A 24,797-nucleotide genomic window follows, 5' to 3' on the forward strand; every position below is an offset into this window, starting at 1 on the left:
GGTCATCTGTAAGTCGGGTGTTCTTAAGTAGGGGACGCCTGTAGCTGATCTCACATAACAAAATGATAGGTTCCACAGTACAGCGTTTTAGTACCAAGCCCCCTTATTAACTTGATATCAATCATTCCCTTGTGTCAGACATTTTAAGATGGTACATCTTCATTTTGTGTATCTGTATACCTTTAGTCAGGAGACAGTAACAAACAAAGTAATTACAAAGTTCTTTTTATTAAGGTAAGAATTTTTTTTGTTTTTTAATTTTTGTTACAAAAAAGCTAAGTGGTTCTGACAGCAAAAGTACATTTAGCGTGTACATAATGCTACAGATACCTCCGACTGGTCCAAGGCTTTAGAGAATTGGATCCACAGCTTTTGAATGTCTGTATTGAACTATGGCTAGCAGGCCTATGAATTCAACTCCTATTTCTAACGCACTTTAATATATTTACACAGTAAAAAAATGAAAAGGGAACAAAAAGAGTACACATTTCAATACAAAAACAATCGTAAAAAAAATAACAAACAAAAAGTACTTATGTCTATCTTACATTTTTTTTCAGAATGCACCATACAAAGGCCATTCATTAAAGTCTCATAGTAAGCAGTCATGAGAAGAAAGTTATCAATGTGAAAAGAGTGGCATGCTATTTGCTTACTGAAAACTGTAGAAGGATGAAAGGTTTGGCAAAATTCTTGGTCCCCATAATAAAAAAAAAAAATACAACAAAACAAAAACAAAAATAAGGCACATAAAATTCAAGAATGTACTAAAATGCTCATATGTTATGGACAACATAATAGTCTATTGGCAAAAAAAAACATCATGATAGTAGAGGAAACATAGTACCTTCTGAAACTTCAAACTAAGTCTCTTTGGGAAATAAAGTCCACAGTGCTACTTAAAGTCAAGTTCTGTACCGTTCCACCATATATAAGAGTACCATACATTATGCACGTAACAATAACAATAATTCTACTAATTAAAAGTGGATACTTCCCTTTCTGTGAAAAGATTGCTTCTTCACGAGACATATGCACAGTCAGTAGAGATTTGTACCATAACATGAATAAACTTTACGACTAAGACCCAATTAAATCTGCCATGACAAGATACTAACTGCTTAAAGTAAAAATACACCCTCTTTAAAAAAATGGAACTTTCTAGGTAAAATACCAACTGAAAAAAATCTATAAGTGTCATATATAATAAATCAGAAAAATGTGGGATGTGTTGTGTGTAAATATATATTTCATGAATAGCTGGTGTGCAGAATTAGGAATTTTAATGTTGCGTAACTAGGTGTGGACATATAGTTTTCTGATATGAAAAGGTGTGGGCTATATTGTCCCCATGGATAGTGGAGACTCGAGACAGCATCTAGGTTGGGACACTACACTCTTTACAATACAAATTTTCTGACTAAACAACAACTAAAAACATTTAAGACTTTTTTCACATGTCAAACATGCAGAAACAGTACACAGTTATGTTTCCGTACACTAAGAAAATAAAAACCTATAGACCCATCTGGAGAAAAACATTAGTAAAAACATGATTTTGTGTTGGCAATACTGATCCAAAATTGAAACGGAAGACTATTTCTCCCTACAACACTTTAGGGTTTCAGTCTTTGTTCCATAAAAGGAACATACTTGGAATGTATCCCATTTATTAGGAATAAAATTGCAAAAATACGTAAAACATACATATAAAATGAGCATTTTTGTTGATATAAGTTTGTTCTAATCTACAGTCTATTGCATAACAGCAAGAAACTTGCTCTCTTCTGCAAGTGAGGTTAGTAATGAACTCATGTCCCCAATTGCCATGTTACTGGTGCTCACTGGCATGGTTGGAAATGTAAGAGAGGCTCGAGGGGTTGTAAGACGTGATGAATTCCGTGACAGATTTTGGATGATGCTAGGGCTGAGAGCTCCTGAAATTAAGCTGGCATGATCCCCATCATCTATTATGGAGTCAAAATCAATTTGCACCCCATCTAAACTACTGCTGTCGATATTATTTACTGTGCTGGTTACTTGGTTAGCTCCTGGTGAAAGAAGCTCAGATGCACTGGTACCACTATCTTCTAGGAGACAATTGGCTTCTGTTATAGCATGAGAGCCTAGTTTCACCCGCTGTTGTGTGTATTCCATGGTTTGGTCATAGAACTGACCCGAATAATTTTGTGGATTGGCACATTGTGGCTGTGGCTGCTTTTCTAATTTAATACCATTTGCTTTGTAACTTTGTTGGTTGACTGGACATGGCTGGTAATTCCTGACCTGCTGACTACCATTGGGCTGTGAGGTTGACAGGAAGGTCTGTGTGGCTTCAACGCTCTGACCTCCAGATGTCTGATTTGAGCGATTCACTCCTAAGAAGTACATGCTATGGATCATATGTTCAGTTGCAAACTGCTGTAGATATTCCTGATTTAGAAGATTTTGATTCTGGACTACATCAGCTGCATTAGATGACTGCTCAGTATAGTGCAGGGAGGGTACAATGTTCTGTTGATTATTAATTTGATTGTTGCCTGTAAATTTTTGGCCTCTGCTTTCTGGATTGTAGGGATTGCCTGGTGTCTGGTATTGTTGGGTTTTGATAGACAGTGAATTATTGTATAAATTCAGATTTTGCTGCAATTCTTGTGGATTATTTTGCATGTTTTGATATCCTCTTTGCTGTAATTGTCCATTTTTTGAAGCAAATTGCTGCTGAACCATCATATTACTGTAAGTTCCAAAAGCTCGATTTTGTTGTGTATTAAAGCGATGTCCATACCTAACTCTGGAGGGAGAATGTTCAGCACTTCCAGAAGTAACCTCATTCCATTGTATAGGAAGGTCATTTTTATTATTAACCTGGTCTGTCTGCTCCAAATTTCGGAAAGCTTGACTATATGAGTTATTATTCAATTGGGACTGGTCATAGTTGTTTCTTCCTGCATTGCTTTGCAGTTTCTCTATCTCACTATTTTGTGAGCTTTCATACAGACTTTGGTTTTGCAAATTAAGGTACTGAACCATATCATCTGGTAAGAAATCTTCATCATCCAGATTCCCTTCTGCTTCCATGATCATGGCCTCCAAGGCTACATTTTCACTTATGCTGGGAGGACATGGAGAATACACACCACGAGTAAAGTTTTGCAGGGCTAAATTACGTCTTTCTGTAGATGGCGCCACATCATGACTACTGATACTGTTTAGGCTGTTGAACCGCTGAACTCTACCAGTAGATAAATTACCAGAAACCATTTTAACAGGGTCACTTGCCCTTCGCATAGCATTCCCTTGAAGCTCATTGGATATAAAATGTCTTCTTCCAAAAGCGCCTACCCCACCATCACTACACCTTCTGGGAACGTTAGATGAAGAAAGTGGAGATAATCTACTATCTCTGCTATCACCCAGCAATGCCATTCTTGTCTTCAGACTTAGCATGTCCATGTTTGGCAGTGGTGTTGGTGGAGGACCACCTGTAGCAGCAGCATACTTTGCTTTTAACCTGTACTGCTGTGCAGGAGTGAGACTGAGGAGACTTGGTAGTCCATCATACTGACTGGATTCACTAGATCTCCTTGAGGCATCGGTGGATATAGGATCATAGGAATCTGCAACACTTAAATTGTGAAGTCTTCCTTCTGCCTGGGATGCTTCACTTGATCTTCGACTGGAAAAGCATGGTGATATTCCAGAAGACCTGCGACTGCTTAAGTAAGCAGAACTAATAGTGCTTGTATTGCTGTCCCTCCTGTTGTTCAAGATATTCAGTACTGTGATGTCTGTGCTTGAAAGGTCATTCCTGTTTGGAAGTGCAGCGATGGATCCTCCCAGGTTTATGTTGCTGCCCAACTGAAAACCTAGAAAAACAAGAAAAAAATAAGAAATACAATTGATATCATCTTAAATTAAAAAATGAAGGCATGTTATGAAAAAGAAGTCAGTGCATAAATCAAGTGTAAAGTTAAATAAAATAATATACCGTTTCCAGTGATTGGTGGAAAAGATGGCGTCTTTGGAGGTGGAACTGGGTTCAGTCTTGGAAGAACTCCGTTAATCTGCTTTATTCTTTCTACTTTCACATGTTCCATCCATTTGGTTCCTGTCATGATCCTTCTGCCTTGTAAACCAAGTCCTGTGGTTGCTGTGGAAATGGTAGAGTCCATGATTGGGGTATCGTCCAGGGTGCTGAGGTCTCCTATGCTGCCTCCATTATTCAGAGTAAGCTCGATCCCACTGTGGGTATAGTTGCTGATGGGGGACTGCTCGCTGCTGCATGAAGACTTACCACCAGGGCTTGGCTGAGATGTCTGCTTGACATAGAACACAAAAAATAACAGTAAGCTTACAATATACAAAACATGGGTAAAGAGATTGAAACAGAAGACCCTTTTTAACTGCTGGTTTATGTCACTGATGCACAAATAAAACACAGCTAGTGTAGAGGCCTCATATTTTAACCCTTAACAACTATACATATTTAGAATAATCTTCCAATTTAAACAAAGAAGACAAAGTGGATGAAACATTGTCAAAAACACCACTTACAACCACTACTAGCAAAGCAAATGGTCAATATATTTGTATATGTATAGAGTTTAAATAACTCTTTAAAGAAACTTTGCTTAAACCAATAGTACAGTTTATGTACATGAGAAGTAACACTATGGGAGTTATTTATCTTTAGTTAGGACATTTGTGTGTGTCTTTTTTGCCTTTTATGAGATTTGGAATTGTTTCATTTATGTTAGAGGATGATATATCAAGCATGTGTATCTTATGTTTTTTTTTATTTTTTTATTCCTCTGCAACCAAAATTGCTCTATTTTACTACGCTTTGTGTCAAAATTGTGACTTTTTATTACATACACATCTGGGTTTTAAAGATATATCCGGCACAATGCTCATGTCAAATGCGCCAAAAAAGTCACAAGCATAAGAAAAAGAAAAGAGAAAAGCCTCAAGAGACTCAACTTCTTAAAAAAGACTGTGTTGGTTTAGCTATATTGTTTTTTTTTAAACTTTGTTTATTGATTTTATATTTTACATTGCAAATATAAGAACACCAATGAGCATTCAAATATCAATGATCATTCAGTTAACAGAAGAGAGCATTTTGCTAGAGAAGTTTCCTTCAATGGAGAGAAAAAGGGGGGTATGGGTTGGGACTGGGTATTGGGAGTGGTGGGGTGAGTTGGTTCTGGGTATATTGTGCTGGAATATTATACATCTCTTCTGATGTGAATTTAAAGTGAGACACATGCAGATATATGAGCTTGTTGTACTATTGATTTATGGGAAGGTAGTGATAATTCAAGGAATTGTTTTTTAAGGAAATGACACAAATTATTCTAGGTAACAGTTTGAAGATGAGAAAATGGATTTCTAGTCCAAACACATAGAAAATAATATTAGCCCTCACCTTATTACCCACTGTCCTTAGAAAGTTTGAAAAAGGCATTTAGGAACATCAGATAGAAAAGACATCAAATTAGTAAATTCAAGTTGTAACATTGAAACATATTAGTAGTCACAAAGATGTAAGAATTTTGCATGCAATCTGCATTTAGTTTACAAAGTGTGACCATACAACACATAAAACAAGAAGGACGATCTTTTTAATTAAAAGAGTGTACTTGCAAAAAGTCACAACTTACAGGGGTTTGTCCACTTGTCCAGCATATAATTAATATTGTTTGTGTAATGAAAAGTTATAAAATGTTCCAATATATTTTCTGTATCAATTCATCACGGTTTCCAAGATCGCTGCCTGTTTTCTTCTTTCTGTCAAGCAGACTACACCGATCCATGGTCATGTGATCTCACACTTTATAACACACAAGGAAATCAGAGCTGTGTGATGCTAACGAGCTGTGCACCTGTGTGACATCACATGACCATGGACCGCTGTTTATCTACAGGAAGTAAACATAGAAGTTTTCTATAGAATGACAGCAAGCAGAGATCTAGAAAACAGTGAGGAATTGATACAGAATGTACATTGGAAAATTTTAAAACATTCCATTATACGAAAAATATTAATTATTTGCTGGAATGTGCTTAGAGTGGACAACCGATTTAATGCTGGGTTTCCTGCAGCTTTCTATCTAGGATTACATTTCTGCACCTTTGGTTAAGTGATAACATAGGATTGATGAGGTAGGTCAGTTACAATGAAGTGTATTATACACATTTTACAAACAAATGCTCATGTCACGTAAATTGAGAAATATCACCCTTACATGACACAAAAGAAAAAAAGATGTAGAAGAGTGTCTAAAAAGTAAGCTACATACCATTGGCTTTTCAGTCTTCACAGATTTCACATGGAGGCATTCTTCATGCTTTGAGGTAGTGTTATTGAGGTCCTTGTGCTCGCCATGCACACCCTGTATTGGATTGCCTGGTGACCGGGTCTGTGAATGGCTTCCAGGTTCTCGAGGTGGGGGCGGTCTTGGATGGATGTCTCCCCGCTGTTTTTTTGTCACATGTGCCTCAGGACCATGTACTGTTTTCACATGTTTTCTTAAAGAGCTTGGATCTGTGTAACGTTTAGTGCAGCCAGGGATCTTGCACACGTACGGTTTCTGAAGAGGTAAAAAAAAGAGATTTTTAAAAATGAAGGCATTGACAGTATAATTCTGGGAGGTTTTCAAATATGGCAGAATTACAACTCTATGTAAATGGTCTCAAAGGGGTTTTCCCATGAAAGAAAACTCTCAAATTTCAATGCCCTAGTGATATTAACATAATAAAGATTATTTTAACCCTTTACTTCACAATTTTACTCAGTTTTATTGCTGGTTTATTGCTCCTATCACTCAGTGATGGTTAGTGTAAGATTCCTGAGTGTGAGAGGGGACTCTCTAAGCAGACACTTTATGATTCCTCTGTGCTAGGAGATGCTGTGAGCTGACAATGTGCTTAGATTATCAGGGTACATGTTTATATACACTTTCATTTACCTCATGAACATTCACTAGTATCAGACACATAGAAAGATTGATGAGACAGATCAGAGATAATAAGATCCATGAGATGCATATTGCACACAATGACAGTTAGCTTTCCTACATCTCTGCTATTCACTCTTCAGGCTTCTGCCGGCAAGAACTCAGAGTCTGTGTATCAGTGTGTGAGCTCCATCCTGGAAGGGGAGGGGCTAGAGTGCAGGGAGCAGAGAGACAGAAATATCTGCTCCACAGCCATCACACAGAAATCCAAGATGCCGGCCCCCTGACACTAAGTCAGAAGTTACAGGGTTCTGTATAGGGGCGACTGAAATTGTGTACACCAGGACTGATAGAGACAAGTTATCTCTGTGAAATGCTGTGTTTTTGATAATAACAGTGAATCAGAGAATGTGTTATTTTGTTATCCTGAGCACATTTAAGAAACTTGTCTTCGTGGGAATACAACTCTCCGTACACAGGTAGTCTTTACTGGAAATTATATACCGTGGGGCACATTTACTAAGAACAGTGGAAACTGTGCACTATGCAGTTTGCCTGTGTAGTGTGCAGAGGGTGCCAGATTCAGGATTTGTAGCACCTGCTCATAAAAAATCTGGTGCTCTCTGCACTGCTCTGACTGCACTGCAAAACTTTTTTTTTTTGGTGCACCTTTAAAATGGGTCATGCAACACATTTCTGTTGGAATGAGCATCGGTGCAGAAATTCGTGTTGCATGAAGAATAGTGCAGCCATGTCACAAACCATCACATGTAACACAAATGTGGTGCAGGCACTTCTTGAATACCTGTGCAAGCAGAAAGAATGTGTAAAGTCTGACAGAAAATTGGCGCGCAGTGAATGCTATAAAGCCAATAGTAAGTTGCATCGTGTGTTGCTACCACTAGATGGCACTAGCTTTCAGAATTTCACAGGCTCCTACAGGTATTGAATTTACAGTCTAGGCTCATGTTTATGTAGAGTAGATGATAAAAGACCAATATTATTTTTGTATAGTGACCCACTTCTTATATGGCATACAGAACAGACTGACTCCCAGCCCAATACACTTTTCACATCACATTTTGCATTCATACTGTCATATGGAAGCAAGAGATGTATTTCCAGATAAACAAGAGACTGAACAAAGATTTCTGCAAACTAATTTATGAAGCAAGTAAGACCATTATAATACTCAAACACAAACATAAAACTAAGGCAGACACTCAGCCAGCCTACATGGAGACTGAATGAAGTTGTGATCAAATGAAATTAGGATGGAAAGTCATGGTAAAAACCTAAAACATATTGTGGAAATTGGAAAAAAAAATAACTTCATTGAAATGAGTCAGCATGGAAAGTCTGAGTCAGTCATAACACAGGACCCACACAGATTCATAATGGATCCATTCTGTTTCATCTACAAAGATGTCCAGGACACTTGTAATATGCATGCTACACTTCTACATAACCCTCATAAAGAACGGAAAATGGTGTATTTTACATGGCTGACCCTATTTACCACAGGGGTTCAGCACTGGAGCACAATTATTGGTTTAACCTGTACAATACTATGCAAAGTAGGAGAACAAGGGACAATAGTTGAGCAGAATATAATGGAATATAAAGTTCTTAGATATTTAGATGATTTGAAGCAGGACTCCTGCCTACGCAAAGGATAATGGACAACCTGCACACACTGACACAGCAAAGGTGTGCAGCATCAGGGAAAAGAAGCCTACAATATATAATTGACTAGCTTCTCCCCCTCTGTCATATACTGCTGACAGATAAGGAAACCTGCAGTTTTATTTAATCAGCACAAAAAATTGGACAGAATAGTTTTCAAGTAATTAACTACACAATTAAAAGGTGATACTGATGAAATATTGCCATGAGAATTTCCATATTCAGAAATAAAAGTAAAATGATTATAACAAGGAGAAATAAGGTGATTACTATATGATAGGACACATCATATTGCAAGGTGCTTACTGCTTTAGGTGTAAGGATTTGGGCCTGTGGCACTTACCTCATTTGAATGTGTTCGGTTTTGGTGCTTTGCTCTGTCTGATGCATTGGAGAAAGCCTTGTTGCAGCCCTCGTGCTCACAGACATATGGCTTCTCTCCAGTGTGAGATCGCAAGTGTGTTTTCAAGTTTTCTAATCTGGAGTAAGCCTTTGCACACCCTTCAAACTGGAAGAGAAGAACGTTTGACATTACATTGATTGTAAGTGCTGCTAACATTTCACTAGAAGTTCCCTATATGAGTTTATTTTGACTATAATGTATTAAAGAACTGCAACCATATGAACAATCTCTTAACCAGATCCCATTAATAAACAGAAATGACCTGTGCTGAAGAAATGTGGTATCATCTAACACTAACGTCCCTGGCTTCGCTAAGGTTTGGTTAATTCAGTAAGATTCTGAACAAGGCATATCTTTATTCCCTAAAGAAAGTTTATATGGCTTTCATATCACAGCCTTCAGCATTAACACTGTAGTATTAATGACATAGTATTAAAAAAATATTTCAGTACAGCAGTCTTTAAAGGGTTTTCCCATTAAGCAAGTTGGGCCCTATCCACAGGATAGGGCCTAAACCGCTGAACGGTGGGGTCTCCCCATTGCATCCTGCGTAGCACTGCCAAAATGGTCGTAACAGCCTGTCACGCATGCGCAGACCGCCTTATTCATCTCTATGGAGCACTGTACTTGGCAATCTCCGCTCCACAGAAATGAACAGGGCAGTCCGGCCATAGCAACCAGCTCCTCCGGCCATCTTGTTGGTGCTACTGGTCCCACTGGACCCACATTCAAGAGATTTGTGGGGGTCCCATCACTGAGAGCCCCACCAATTAGCAAGTTAGACCCTATCCTGTGGGTAGGGCCTAACTCACTTTATGGAAGAACCCCTTTAAGGGGTTTGTTGCAGAGGTGGAAAATGAATAGGCAAAAAGTTTCTGATGAAGGAGCATAAAATGTCTGTGTATAAAATTTCACTTCTACTTACTGTACATTTATGTGGCTTCTCCCCTGTGTGTCTTCTCATGTGGACCACCAACATATACTGGGCCTTGAATGGCTTTTGCTCTCTAGAACAGTCCAGCCACCGACATACAAATTCTTTCTTTTCTCCATGTATATGATCATTGTTTATATGCTGTAAATACATCATATATACAATCAGTACAAAAATAACGAAAGAAGAAAGAATATAGTAGTAAAGACAGTGAAATTAATATACAAAAATAAAGGGTTTCTAATATTTCAGCTTAGGGTGCAGTCACACGTACAGCTTTGATTCCGTTTAGATGCATAATCATAGCGCACAGAGGTGCGCCACGGCCTGATCGCATATGCGCTTTTATGGAAACACATGAGATTGGTAACCGGCACCCAGTATCTTGCATTTAAACAATACAAGACAGCGGGTGCTGGTTACCGATCCCATGCGTTTCTCTAGATTATTGAACAACAATTGTATTCTGAGTTCCAGACATCTACATTTATCCACTGCTTATTATGTATTCTTGGCTAGGGCAGGTACTATATATATATATATCCTGATAATCACAGTCACTTTTTACAGTACCATTTTTAATGAGTTTAATGTGGCATTATGGACTCCTATCCATGTCGTATAATGTTAAGCTCCCCAAACAGCACCATGGTTACTGTATTTCATCTTGCACCTTTCTACGAGACACAGTAAACCTTTAAACTAGTATAACTGTGTCAATAACGTCCAGGTCAGGGTTGTCAGGCAGCTTTATGTTCAGAAAGCCACAGGGACTAATCTCTGTAACTATTCCAGCTGTAAGACTCTGGTGAAATGACAGCAGGCGTTGTACAGACAAAGACACATAAACCTGTTTCCTTGTGTGGGAGGAATGGGTCAAGCAGCAATTAGAGTTGATGACATTTCAGAAAAGCCTGAAGGGACCATTGCGCAGTCCAATGCTTTCAGCAGACGCAAGCTCAAAACAGGTTAGGAATTAAACAATGTCGGAGACACAACACCAATCTGGGTACAAGTCTGCTGGTAAACACTTTACTGAGCAGGTAGCTTTACAGTAGGAATGATCATGAAATCCTATGGCTTTATCAAATACAATTTTTTTGCACTAGAAGATCCTTAGGCACAGATAATTAACCCTTTACAGTCAGGAAGGGGGGGGGGATTCATGTGCTCTCTCTCTGCCAGAAATCTAGCAAAGCGGAGAAAGCATAATGTATCTTCCCCAATAAGTTTTCCTCTAATAGGAATGATTGTATAAGGCAAATATATCCATCATATGGTATACAGAGTCACAAGGAAAGTAAAGGCAGTATTAAAGATTTACAATAAGGTCAATCAATTAAAATATTCCATTTTACTTGGTATTTCATTAATTTGTAAATAATGAAAACTTTATCTTTTACATTCATACAAACATGTAGTAGTCATTTTGCCATATTACCTCTAGGTGGAGCAGTGCCCCAATTTTTTTTTTGAAAGTAGACTAAGACTGACATTCATACTTTGACTAAAGTGACTTCACATTGTACAGATACAGTCATATGTTACACAAACACTAATTACATGAAATCAAACCCTGACAGGAATAAGTATCATATTTTAATCTGCCTGCTGCCCGAGGTACCCAAACTCAAAGAACTCTTTAAGACAAAGACATGCACATAATATAACACTTGTAACTCAAAAAAACAGCCCAAGGCTTTTTATGAAATGAGGCAGCTGACTTGATAGTTTTTACCTGGAGAACCATCACTTGGTAATTAACGTTTTAATATATTCTGAAGTTGGTTTTCTAACTTCGGGCCATGTCAAAATAGCAAAATGACAGCAGAATCACAGTGTTGTAGCTATGACAGGTCAATCACCGCCTGAGAATGGTTGTTTCCCAATCCAGAAAATAGGGATTCATTATAACATATAATCTCAAAGCTTCTCAGGTTCTTCAGGCTAATAGATCATGTGATAATTAGGAGAAATCGATATTTTAATTCGGATTCAGAACTAATCCTACAACCAGATTCATTGTGTATATATTGTTAAATAGACGACAACGTTTATTATTTAAGGATTTGTTGAAAGATTGTACAATGGATCTTAAAAATTAGATAAAATCTGTAGAAGAATTTATTCTAAAAATAAATCACATAAGGTAGATCTGCAAGTTGGCCCAATAAAATAATGTCAGGATGTTATTAGTATATATTTGTAACACTGCCACTATGTGAAGTCATATATTACATCCCGGGCAACACAACACAATTAAAAGGTTTTTCTGGGATATTCAAAATGTTTCCCACCATCAGGAATTCTGATGAAAATATAAAAGGTTCTCTGTATGCTTGGCAATTTAATTCTATTGCCACTACTCCGATCCTCTGCACTTGTCTGTACTTACATTGCTATGGCAATTACATGCCTGTATAATATGATGCATATCACTGAGGCCAATGATCACATGATGCGTATTAATGAGGCCAGTGATCACATGATGCATAATGCCAAGGCCAATGATCACAGGATGCATAATACTGATGTATATTACTAAGACCAATGATTACATGATGCATGATACTTAGGCCAGAGATCACCAAGGCCAATGATCACAGGATGCATAATACTGATGTATATTACTAAGACCAATGATTACATGATGCATGATACTTAGGCCAGAGATCACATGATGCATTATGCTGAGGCCAGTGTTCACATGATGCATAATGCTGATGCCAATGATCACATAATGCATAATGTTAAGGCCAATTATTACATTTTGCATAATGGTGAGGCCAGTGATTACTTTATACATAATGTTGAGGCCAGTGAATACTGAAGCCAGTGATCATACATACTACTGAGGCAAGTGATCCCATGATGTATACTACTAAGGCCAGTGATTGGCTGCAGTGATGGCCGCAGCAAGCCGCAAGCCACATGCGAAACGCAAGAGTGATGATGCTGGAAGTATGGATTTACATTTTTCATTTTATCACTGTTTCCAATGATCCGCAGTGTTTTTGAACATTTTGAAAATCCTATTTATAAATAAGATTATTATACAAAGAATCTTATTACAATAAAGTGGTATAGCACAATGCTTGAAATTTGGAGTTTCAGTATTACAAATGGAGGAAAATGTAAAACATCATTAAATACTAGAATATGTGTATCTATCTAATTCTCCTGGAATAATGTGAAACAATTTCAATAAGTTGTGGGTTTTCTTTTTTTATTTTTAGAATTGGTAGAAATATCCTTGAAATAATTAGTGCAAGCTACAGTAGACAAGAAGCGTCTATTATCGACACTATATTCACCTGTGTCCTATGGCCATACAAGCAGCTTGACCATGGCAGAAAGCACATCTAAGCTCAGGTAATCACAACCGACAATAGAATACATTCCACTGCTCATCAAGTAGCCTATGCATCACTGCTACATAGTATACATTACCACAGAACCAGTCATCCTATATAAATCTGTGTGAGTGCTGTATAATATTAGTAACAGAGGACCTCTCTGTAAATAACTGACTGCAACAAAAGAGTTATTGGAACAAGGGACAATTGTGTGTGTTTGTCAGGTTTTCCAGGGTCTCCGATCATTCTACCTGTCAAGCTTTTGAATCCCTGAGATAAAGTGAAGCTGTGTTACCAGGGTAGTTTATACTCTTGCCCTCATTTCATAATAGAGCATGACTTTCATTTTTATCCGCTGGTTTTGCAGCTGCCCGCACATAACAGTCAATAGGTTAAACATGCTTGGTTTGTATGTTTAAATACGAGTCTGAGAATTCCCAAAAGAGAAGAAAATCCCTGGCTCTTGTACAAAGAAAACACTGCACTATCCTCCAAAGAGCTTTCTGTGGCAATTTAAATGTACAGAGACAGACACAATATCCTGGAGAAGTCAAATCTACCTTACAACATTCCTGACCCCAAGAAGAAGATATGCTCCCGCAGGGACTTGTTCCAAAGGTATCTATTCAGAAAAATACACTTATCCATAATCCATGTTCCCCTTCTTGTCACAACAATATATTCAGTATTATACTGGAGAAATGTGGATATTGTAATGAACTTCAAAAAACACAGTGCCATCATGTCATATAGGCCAGTGAAGAACTTGTAATATAATCTATGAATAATATAGATGGAACTACTTTCTATAGAAACACTATTCTACAGATGTAAAATACAAATGCAGAAATAGACAGCATAAGAGGGTAAAAAAACACATGGGGGCACCTGAAAGAATATGTCTCGCATAGAAACGTTGAACATATATAGCAAATACTATAGTGTAATGGAATTTTCAAGTGTGTGTGATGTGAAAAAAATACCTGCACCAAAAAATTGCAACTGTCCAATCTGACATGACACGATATTCTGCCAGAAATATGACCTATATGCTTATCCACTGCATTATCCAGATATGTATACACTCATAGGTCTATATAACCCATAGAAAATAAAGTGATTCAGCAACAAGCTTTCTCCTCAAGCAAGTTAGTGTTAGGTTTACAGTGCTTGCTTTCATAGCGGTGTTGCTGGGTTTGTCTTTTTGACTCTGTCAACACGACTGGGAAGCCTGTAGCAATGTGATGCTGTTTCACGTTCCATGACCATCCTGTGCTGTGCCTGAAGAAATGGAGTCTAACAGGAAGCTAGTTAAGGAGGTGATATTTATGATGTGACATTCTTCCCTTGAGAACTGCACTTTGTTGGCCCATGTACTCTCCATGGACTATAGAGAGGCTCTGAATGATGCATTTAGTTTCTCTTTTTTTCTTTATAAAAGCAGAACTATGACTGCGTCAGCACTGGGAATATATAGCAAAGCTGAGATGGGTCAAAAGGGTTAACCTTAAGTGGAGCTCTACTTTAGAGGATTTAAAGGGGTGTTCAAATTTCATCAAATAAATATTATTGTTTGTAAAATCAAAGGTTATACAATTTTTAAATATACTTCCGAATGGCTTTCTAGATCTCTGTGTGCTGTCCTTCTATTAAAAAAAAAGCTTTATTGCTTTCTTCTAGTGGATAAAGATCAGTGCATGGTCATGTGATGTCACACAGGTGCACAGCTTGTTAGCATCACAGAGAGTAATGAGAGCTGTGTGATACAACTAGCCGCGCACCTGTGTGACATCACATGACCACGGGCAGATTTGAATCCACAGGAAGTAAACTATGAAGATTTTTAGCAGAGATCTAGAAAGCCATAAATGAATTTATTTATTAGAAAATGTATAACTTTTCTATACGTAAACAATAGTATTTATTTTTTAACTTTTAGGGAATTACTTACACAGAAATCACAAAAAATACTGAACTAGACTAAAAATATAGTCCATGCGACTCTATAAGCCAGAGTCAGGAAGTAAGATTTTGCCAGTTACTATAAGACAGAGCCCATATGTCTATGCTCTTAGTACACAACCTGTACACAGAGCGGGTGCTTCTAACCCTTCTCCCCCTCCCTATTGTGCAGGACATTACAAGTTCCCTGGTTCTCCACCTCCCGATCTGTGGGGATCCTGTTTTACATGACCCATAGAAAATAATATGGTAAAGTATTTTGAATCCTGCAGTTTAAGGTCTATTCATCTCCAGAATTTTTCTGTGACAACACAGATCCCTTTTTCTCATCCTGAACAACTCAACTGCCTTGATAAAAAAAAACCCAATTCTGCACTGGTCTTGCAATCTCTATGTTATATCGCAGCATCAATTCCAGTTTGTGCCAGTCATGAAGTCAGTGTTGCTTTGATGTGGACAAATTTTTTTGTTCAGCGAGTTTCAGATTCATATTTAACTTGCCAAAGAAATGGGATAAAGGGAAGTGTTTCATTCCACCATCAGGTGCTTTTCCAAACACACATCTACAGAGCTCCGCAATACATCATTGGCAAAAGTAATAAACTCTCTACCCAAAACAATCAGCACCATGTCGCCTAATATACAATCTGTATCGGTTTTACTGGGTAAATATATACTGTAGGAAAAATGTTGCCCTTTTTTCCATATAAACCTAAGGCAATTTTAGGATCAAGAGAGGGAAAATATGCAGCTTTAATGGTGAGACATTCTACATATGCTTCTATTTGCGAGAAACACACTTTTATGGGGCTATGAATTTTCTCAAAAGGTATTAAAAATAAATTCCAGCTAAATTCAAGTATTGATAGGTGGAAAGTTAATAGCTTAATATGGTTCATTCTGGTGTTATGGAAAAAAAAACTTCTTCTATAACACCTCGAGTCTGGCTGACAGACTGAGCCTTGCCAATCTCTTCCACACGGTGCTGACATTTTTATAAAGCATTTGCATTGGTCCAAGGTGAGCGTAATTATTTCCACACATCATGAAATTCTATTACCAATTTAAAGTTTTCACATGTTTATGGCAAGAACATAGAAACTGGGTAGCAAATGTTATGCTTCAAGGTGTTTTTGTCTGCAAACACTATTGGGCTTTGAAAAAGGTCACTGTCGCAATTTAAGACTAAATTCTATTGAAACCTTCTAGTTCTGTTGTTCGGGGTAATCTGATTTATAAATGACTAATGAAAACAGATGCTGTAAGGGGACTGAATTTTTAGCTCTATTAAAGTTTTTCTATCCTATAACATAGCAACCACAAAAAATGGCTGAAAACAAGAAACAGTTATATAGCTAGAACTTTACACCGATTCGGTATCTCTAATGACTAGCAGAGTAGAGACACTGGCTTCACAATCTCCTTCCAGCAGATGTCTGGCAGCAGCAATTTAGACGATCATATTCCTGGAATACACCTTTAAATGTCATCTAGGATTAGAAAAATAAGTGCAAAAATAGTACAATTTTTATGTAGACCTTGTAAGTTCTACACTATTTCATTTCAACCTTATTCTCTTCATTGCAGCGGAGTTGTCTACAGTCTATTGAGCACCAACACAATGCATTCACTGTCTGGCTCCATTACAGATTTTTGAGAGGAACCTGAATTTTGGAGTGTGCATTTTGTACAGGAATTGCTGCCTCTCAGAATTTCTTTTTTATGGACATTTGGGCTGCACACCTTTAGTTGCTTTCTTAATTTTGATGCTATACAAGTTCTATTTATCTCTCCTGTTTAATAGAAATTCGTTTTTACTTATATTTGTTTCTACCCTAGTTATTCAGCCCAAGGTTGTCACAGAGTTAAAGGGGTTTGTCCATGAAAGAAAGTTCTCAAATTTGAATCCCCAAGTGCTATTTACACAATAAATATCATTTTTAAAGCCTTAGTATACAATTTTACTCAGTTTTATTGCTGTTTTAGATCTTATAACTCAGTGATGATCACTGTAAAATGCTATAGTGTGGACGTGGACTCTCTAAGCAGACACTCTGTGCTATGAGATGTTGTGTGTTGACAATGTGCTTAAATTATCAAGGTACAGGTTTATCTACACTTTTATTTAGCTTCTAAACATTCTACTAGAATCTGACACATAGAGAAAGAGTGAAGAGACTGATCAGAGACTATGAGATCATCTTATGACCTAAGGTATAACAAATATGTTCAGCTCTGCTACATCTGAGCTATAACAGAGAGAGTGTGGTAAAGTATGTCACTGTTTATGGAAGAAAGCTGCCATGTTTTTCAACTTCCAAATAACCCATTTAAGTAACAGGATGTCCTGTTTTAGTCAGTCAACTAAATCAGAGTTATTAATGCTAATAACTCAACTTTACAAAGTATGACCCAACGCCCCACCCCCCAAAAAATATAAACTTTTTCAGGAGGGAAAGTTTGGGTTTGTAGCATGTAATACATATTTTGCCATGAGCTGCTAATAAGTAATGGACAGCTAAAAACTAGTTACCGTAAATTACTTTACAAGGTGCGATAAAACAGATGGCAATGCCACATTTCATATTTTGTACATTAAGACATACATGGCCAGAAATCTCATATTAACTGCTGCCAACATACCCTGGGAAAGGAGCTGAACCCGTTTCCTGCAGAAAAGGCAGACAGGATACTGTTAGGGAGATCAGCCAGGTCTAAAACAGGTTTACTTAGTCCTGTTTTCAAACACGTAGCACATTGTGGGTTTTTATTGCTTATTTCCAACATAGAGGAATTCAGTAAAATTATTATAGGAATCAAAAGTGCTGGTCTGCAAAGTCTCATCAACTTGGCACTATTTACACTTGGCACAATATGTATCGTGCGGTGAAGTCCAGGATTCACTTAGCCATGCTAATAAACTACATCAGAGCACAACATGAATACAGATACTGTACAGGTCAGCATCTGGAGCTAAACTAAAAAAGAAAATCAATGAAGTTTAGAAGATCATAGTGGCTTACCAACTGGATCCATAACTCCATTTGAAGGAAATGATCATTTCACCATCACAAATCATGAAAGAGCTAATGTATAGGTTCTGTACAGATTAGGGAAACATAGTGCTAACTGAAGAACAAACAAAGTTTCTGTAACTAACACCTTCCTTCTGCAACATTATTGTATTATGCTCTAAGAGGCAAAAAAAATCTTCCTGACCAAATTAGCCATTAGAGTCATGAAGTTCAAAATAAAGCCATTCCTAAAAATCAAACCCTTATACAATGCTGTTTGAGGGGCCGACATGTGGGTTGTTTGTTGTGGCCTGTGGAGCTTCAATAACCTGGCAAGTATTTCCTGTGGGAGCACACGGCGTGGAGGCGATGAGTGAGGAGAAGAGATATTAGTCATCAGTAAAGCGAAAGAGATAAGGGCTAAAACATTACAGGAAGCTACAAAAAATGTTTGCACAAGAAGAGTTTTTCATAGTAGTAAAAATTAAAAAAAAAACTGTTTTGTAACAAATGTAACCAATTCTATAACTGAGCTTATAGTTAATGAATGCATTGTCAGTTCTGATCATAAAAAACTGCAGTGTATGCTAGGTATAGGCTCTAAAGGGCTGTTGCGTGTGTTTTAAGTAGTAGGAGGACTGTGAAAAGGGAATTTTTAACCCAGGTCTGCAGCTCCAGCAAGTCCAATTGGTGGGTCTTTCAGCCTTAAGAGCTTTCTGCTTTTTGCAATGAATTGTTCTATAGTCCCTCCCCTCTGCTCTGAGTGACAGCTGAAAACATGAAACCAAAATGCTTTTGTAGGAGTAGTAGTGGGCAGAACCCTTGCAAGAGCTGAAGAGCAGGATATGATTTCACTGTTTACTGTCCTGTCATTGCTTACAACATACACAAAGGTATTACTACAGAGGTATTTGGGGTCAATACCTACCAGTTTTGTATGGTCAATATCACTGACAGATTCTCTTTAACTTAAAGGGAACCTGTCATCAGAAATTGACCTAATAAACAAATACCAGGATGTTAACAAGCAGCTGAACAGCTTCTAGTATTTCTTTCATGGCCCAGGGTGGTGGCATCATCCAGAAAATCAACTTTGAAGTGACATGTTAATTGGTTTTATAAAGTCAGGGAGGTGGAGAGTTTACCACCAAGTCAAGCTTCCCTTACCACCTTGCTAAACATCTTTGAATAACCAAAACAAGTTTGTCTTCTCTTTTTTAACAATGGCAAGTCTTGTTTCTGTGTTCTAGGGATTCCTTTGCTTCTATAATTTACATGAATTTGTAGACTGGCAGACACATAACTAGCTAACTAAAACACAACACATCCTATTTAAATCTGCTTAACACATCCACAACCATGTTTCAGCATATTGCACACAGTTCATGATCTTCCATCACAACCTATTTAATCTGCAACTGCCTCCTTGAGTTTGCATGGAAATAAAACACCAGAGAATCCTTTACTCTAGAGTGCTATGATATATGCTGAGTGAATTGGGCATGTCTTACAATCCCATTTTCAGTGGATTGGAGACGGGACAGACAGCTTAATATGATGCCAGTTTGGCGGAGGTAGCAACGTCTAGCTGAGACGTGATGAGTGAATGGATTAAAATCTTGGAAACATCTTAAGTCGCAATGTAATAATTTCTTGATATGCTTTGTAAGCGATGAACCATGGATAATGAGTCTGGGATGTGGATGAAATCGTAACAGCTTTAGGTTAGCATGGGGACAACATGACAACAAGAGAGAAACACGAGAGGGAAATAGATTCTTTGACGGAAAACAAAGAAGTTGGGAGTGGACAGAATATTTCTTTGTCTTGAGGATTAAGGAAAATAAATATAAAGTAATCATATGTATAATATTTTTGCTGGGGCTTATTAATTTAACATATTGGGGCATATTTACTTACCCGTCCCTTGCGCAATCCCCGCAATGCTTTGTCCGACAATCATGGACTCCAGCGCAATTCTCTAAGATCGTGCACCCAATTTTTTGCTAGTGTCGCTTCCCCGCTCAGGTCTGCCGGAGTTCACCATCTTCTTCCCGTTGCATGTAAGTGCATGGCTTGCAACACAAATTCAAATGTCAAATCTTGCGCTCAGTTCGAATCCGTTGGATCGTCTGACAGCCGTCCCGCGATTTGAGTCGCATGAAAGACGACGCGTGCGGCACAATCCCCTTTTAAATGCAGTGTAAAACGGTAATCGACGGAATATCCAACGTTTGTGTGGTCCGCGGACCCTAAATGAGCCCCATTGTGATAAAATAGGAAATTTCGCTGTTGGAAAGCATAATTGTACACTAGTGATGAATAGAATTAAAAAAAACTCTCCAGATCCAGGTACCAAACCTGTACCCAAACCCCCACCAGTAACACCCCGCGATCTATGAGGGTGGTAACTGTTTAAATGCCACTGGTAAAGTCGTCAGCAGCAACTCCTACGGATGAAGGAATATCACCACTTGTGTCATTTTGGGAGGGTCGTCTCACATGTATCATATTTTTGCTAGGGATTATTAATCCAACATATCGTGATATAATAGGAAATTTCGCTGTTGGAAAGCATAACTGTTCAATAGTGATGAACTGAATTTTCAAAAACTGTCCAGGTCCAGGTACAAAATCTGTACCCGAACCACCCAGCAGTAACACCCCCAATCTATGAGGGTGGTAACTGTTTAAATGTCACTGGTAAAGTCGCCTACAGCATTTGAACTCCCGCAACTGAAGGCACATCAACACTAGCCCCATTTTGGGAGGGGGTTGTCTCTTGGCCACAGCGACTTAAATACTGGTGGCTACTTTTGCCAGTACTGGTTGGGAATGTTACTTATGAGGGTTTTTTAATGGCGCAGCAGTGGGGGTATTGTTGGCCAAACTCGGACCTGAACTAAAAACCTGGTAAGAACCAAAACTTTGCATTACGAGTATGCTTCACAGCATCGTTCACACTTAGGTGACATTCACAGTAGCCACAAAACGTCACCAGAAAGCCATCACCTCATTTCAAATGGAAATGAGATGATTTGTCCCAGAAATGGAAAATATGTCATCATTGAAAGATGGTCTTAAGAGAAAAAAGGCATTTTGTAGTGGTTTGAGCATCCCTCAATATAAAAAAATATATGTGCATGCCTACTGATGATCAGTATCATGACGATGAAAGACAATAACCCAATCAATAAGTTGGGTTACCAATGTAAATGATTTTCCTCAGTAAAGATACAAAGGTTCTTGAACGAACCTTGGTTTGAACTTCCTCTTTAATTTTTGCTCACACCATTGTATCCCCTCTCTGATATTTGAAGCTTGTACAACTACACTTTTCCCTGTAGCCTGTGTCATCTGCTGCCAAACATCCAAACAGCTTGTTGACCGGTATCAAACTGTAGGATGAACTGTTGAAAGTTTTTTGGAAATCACATTTCCTTTTTATCATTCAAAAGAAAACTGTCTGCCAATTCTTAGAGTACAAGGCTTCAAGTGATCATCATCCTTCAGAGGGGACATTGCAATGGATAGAAAATAGATTTTTTCATAATCTTTTATACTTAAATGGGACCCGATACCTGAGACTGCATTGACATCTGGGTAACAGCTGAAGGAGGGATGTCTCTATAATATAAACTCTAAGAATGTCAGTGTTGATAATATTAAACTTTATAGGGACACATTGCTGTGAAAAATTATGGAAACGTAATAATAATGCCAATTTATTCAGGGGAATAATAGGTAATGGCACAAGTCTGGGTGGTTCTGGTGACATACATTTATGGTTCAGTTATCTGGGTGAGATCTGTTTGTCCTCGTGTCTTCCCACTGATTTACTTTACTGGCCGTCTCTGGTCCTACAATGCATTTTGGCACAGAGAAAGACTTTTTCTATCTGTAAAGCAAAGGAAATTTGAGTCTCTGTAGTGAAATGTAAGCTTCTGATTCTAGGCAATGGATTTTATCTCTATCTGTAAAAGTTGAGATTTATGACGCTTTACGTCAGAGGAGACGATTTGTGGCGTGCGCTTTTAGACATGTAATGTATTCCATTGTTAAACTTTCCTGTTGGAGCTCTAAGTGTAAGCAGAACACCAGTTTTTTTTTAGAAACATTTTTTAGTAGCTATTTATAAATCCTGCATTTCGATGTACATACCACAAAGAATAGCTCAGCAGGAATCCTGGCCTGTGTATGATCACAAATACCACAACACGCTTTCCTCACAAAAGATGATGTATGTTCTCATCCCCCATCACAAGTGAAGTGAGACCAATTTAAAAAAAAAAAGGAATACAAGTGTTGGAACCATCTCATTTTCTCTGTGATCAATAAAGTCCTTTCTTAGTGGGCAATCCTCCAAACAAAGTACTGCCACCCTCTGTCCTTCTTCCTGGATGTGGCTTCGTCTCTGTCATATAAAGCTGCTCCATGTTTGAGTGTTGTTCTTCTTTTGCTGGCACGTATATGAAATGGATGTTCCTAATAGGTACGGATGTCACAGCAATATAAACGAGTTAGGCAGAAGGCATGATTCATGGCAGCGCATCTTACTGTCCGCTGCTGTTTGTGATTATGGATCAACTCACAACCTAATGACACTTCTTATTTAATCAATAATTTCCATGCTGAGCAGACAGGCCTCTTACAGGGAATCGACAAGACGCTGTTGATAGCAACAAGGCACTGTTATTAATCTTTCTTTTGCTAGCTTATCAGACAACAAGGAAAAAGAACCACCAAGATAGATGTGAGGGAGCAGTGACTGGCGTTCAGATCCTAAAAATCTCAGCACACTTTTCAATTCATTGTTAGTTATTTTTTTTCTTTCCGTCATTTCGGGAAATATTAGCAGGGAATTGTATATAAAAAGCAAATTGTTTAGAAAAATTTGCAAATCAGCGGGACCTTCACTAGATTACTAAGGCTAGGCTGGCCAGTATAGACTAATAAATCACAGTTTCATTGGAGATGTCAGTCGCCACAGCGCCTTGCAACAATGTTGGCATCTGTGATTCAGTGAAGCCTTTTCATCTTCAAATAAGATGCTTTATACTGATAAGAGCAGTAATCCTCTCCTGATCAAAAAAAAAAATCTGCATTTTACCAATTAAAGCTTCTGCCAGGAGCAGCACTGAGACTCCAGTGAAGTTTATCTCTGCTAAACACAAGGAGGAATACAGTCAGAGCTTTGTTTCATTTTCAGCCTGAATACTTATCTTTCTTGAAAAACTGCAGTGTCTAGGCCTGGTGATACGTCTGTCCCATACCTACACTACAGATTTCTACATTTCTTCTATGCAGACACACCAACCATACATTCTGCAGATCAGATATGTAGTCAGCCGGCCTGTGTACAAATAACTGCACTAAACACAAGGAACTACACAAAGCACACAGAACTTCACATTCTACAGGATCTTTACTGGTTCTCCTGAAATCTTCTGAAAGAACACAGAATTACGGAAGATAAAGATGCTTTTACACAGGACACTTACTTCAAGAGGTCTCGCCATTAGCCTATAACAGATTTACAACTATACCAGAACTAACTGCAGTCCTTTGAGTCAATTGTAGCGACACCATGCACCCAATTTATCAAGACCAGCACGAAAAATGGCGCCACAGTTTCAATATTCTGTATATTATGCAATTTTTTTCATGCAGTTGCAAAGCACACTACTACACCATTGTGTGCAGTTTTTCATTTAGATAACTTCTTAGTTACACACTTTTAATAAATGTGGGCCATTTAACTTTTATGTTTGACAGTAAGGTGTAGTAATAAATGGATGTTTTCTTTTGCTATTTTGCATTCTAAGGATGACTAGCATTTTGTGCAAACCTATCTAATGTATTCCATAATAATGCCTCAAAGCCAAATGGATCAGGATAAACTATTTATTTACACAAGTGTTTGGTCTGTGAAACATAACTCATATGGCGGCCATGTTCCACCTTTCCAAAATATGCTCCAAAGTTATGTATGATGCAGGAGTTCTCGCATCCCTGCGCCATACTGAACACATGATTACAATACTGCTTGGTGGTCTCATGTGAATGCATAATTGTCCAGTCTTTAAAATGCACCCACCACATTACACCACTATATTTGTGTGATGAGCCCTAAATTGCAGCTGTCACTTATTGCTAAAGCAAATTAACCAAATTTCTGCCACTTGGATATTCCGCAGATTATCTATGTGCACCACTAAATGAGAAAATCCACAATGTATCTACTACCTGTAAATACGCCACAGCAAAAAACGTTGATATTTGTTTAACTGTGTTCATTTAAGTGATAGCTCTGCAGATCGTATTTATGAAACTTTTAGAAAACAGTAGATTGAGTACTGGAAATATTCAGCTTCTTTCCCAGTAAAAATGAGAGGAGAATATTGGGGCTAATGTGGGGCAACTGCCGGAGAACATAAACTATTCCAGATGACTTTAGATAATTGTAACCAGCCCTCGGCG

General features: G+C 38.0%; 1 protein-coding gene across 5 annotated transcripts in view; it reads right to left on the reverse strand.

Annotated features, from left to right (window-relative positions):
- Window positions 1-208: 208 nt before the first annotated feature.
- GLI3 (GLI family zinc finger 3) overlaps window positions 209-24,797 on the reverse strand; it is a 138,273-nt gene continuing 113,684 nt past the window's right edge. For 3 of the 5 annotated variants that reach the window (XM_072153335.1, XM_072153337.1, XM_072153339.1), the window contains 5 exons: window positions 9,977-10,126; window positions 8,992-9,156; window positions 6,306-6,596; window positions 3,992-4,322; window positions 209-3,869 (listed from right to left, as the gene is read on the reverse strand). In XM_072153335.1, coding sequence (XP_072009436.1) covers window positions 1,756-3,869; window positions 3,992-4,322; window positions 6,306-6,596; window positions 8,992-9,156; window positions 9,977-10,126 — 3,051 coding nt within the window. In that variant the 3' untranslated portion in view covers window positions 209-1,755. The remainder of the gene's footprint in view (window positions 3,870-3,991; window positions 4,323-6,305; window positions 6,597-8,991; window positions 9,157-9,976; window positions 10,127-24,797) is intronic. The other 2 variants (XM_072153336.1, XM_072153338.1) reach the window with 1 other exon arrangement.

Source organism: Engystomops pustulosus, chromosome 5 (assembly GCF_040894005.1).
Source record: "Engystomops pustulosus chromosome 5, aEngPut4.maternal, whole genome shotgun sequence".
NCBI classification, from domain to species: domain Eukaryota; kingdom Metazoa; phylum Chordata; class Amphibia; order Anura; family Leptodactylidae; genus Engystomops; species Engystomops pustulosus.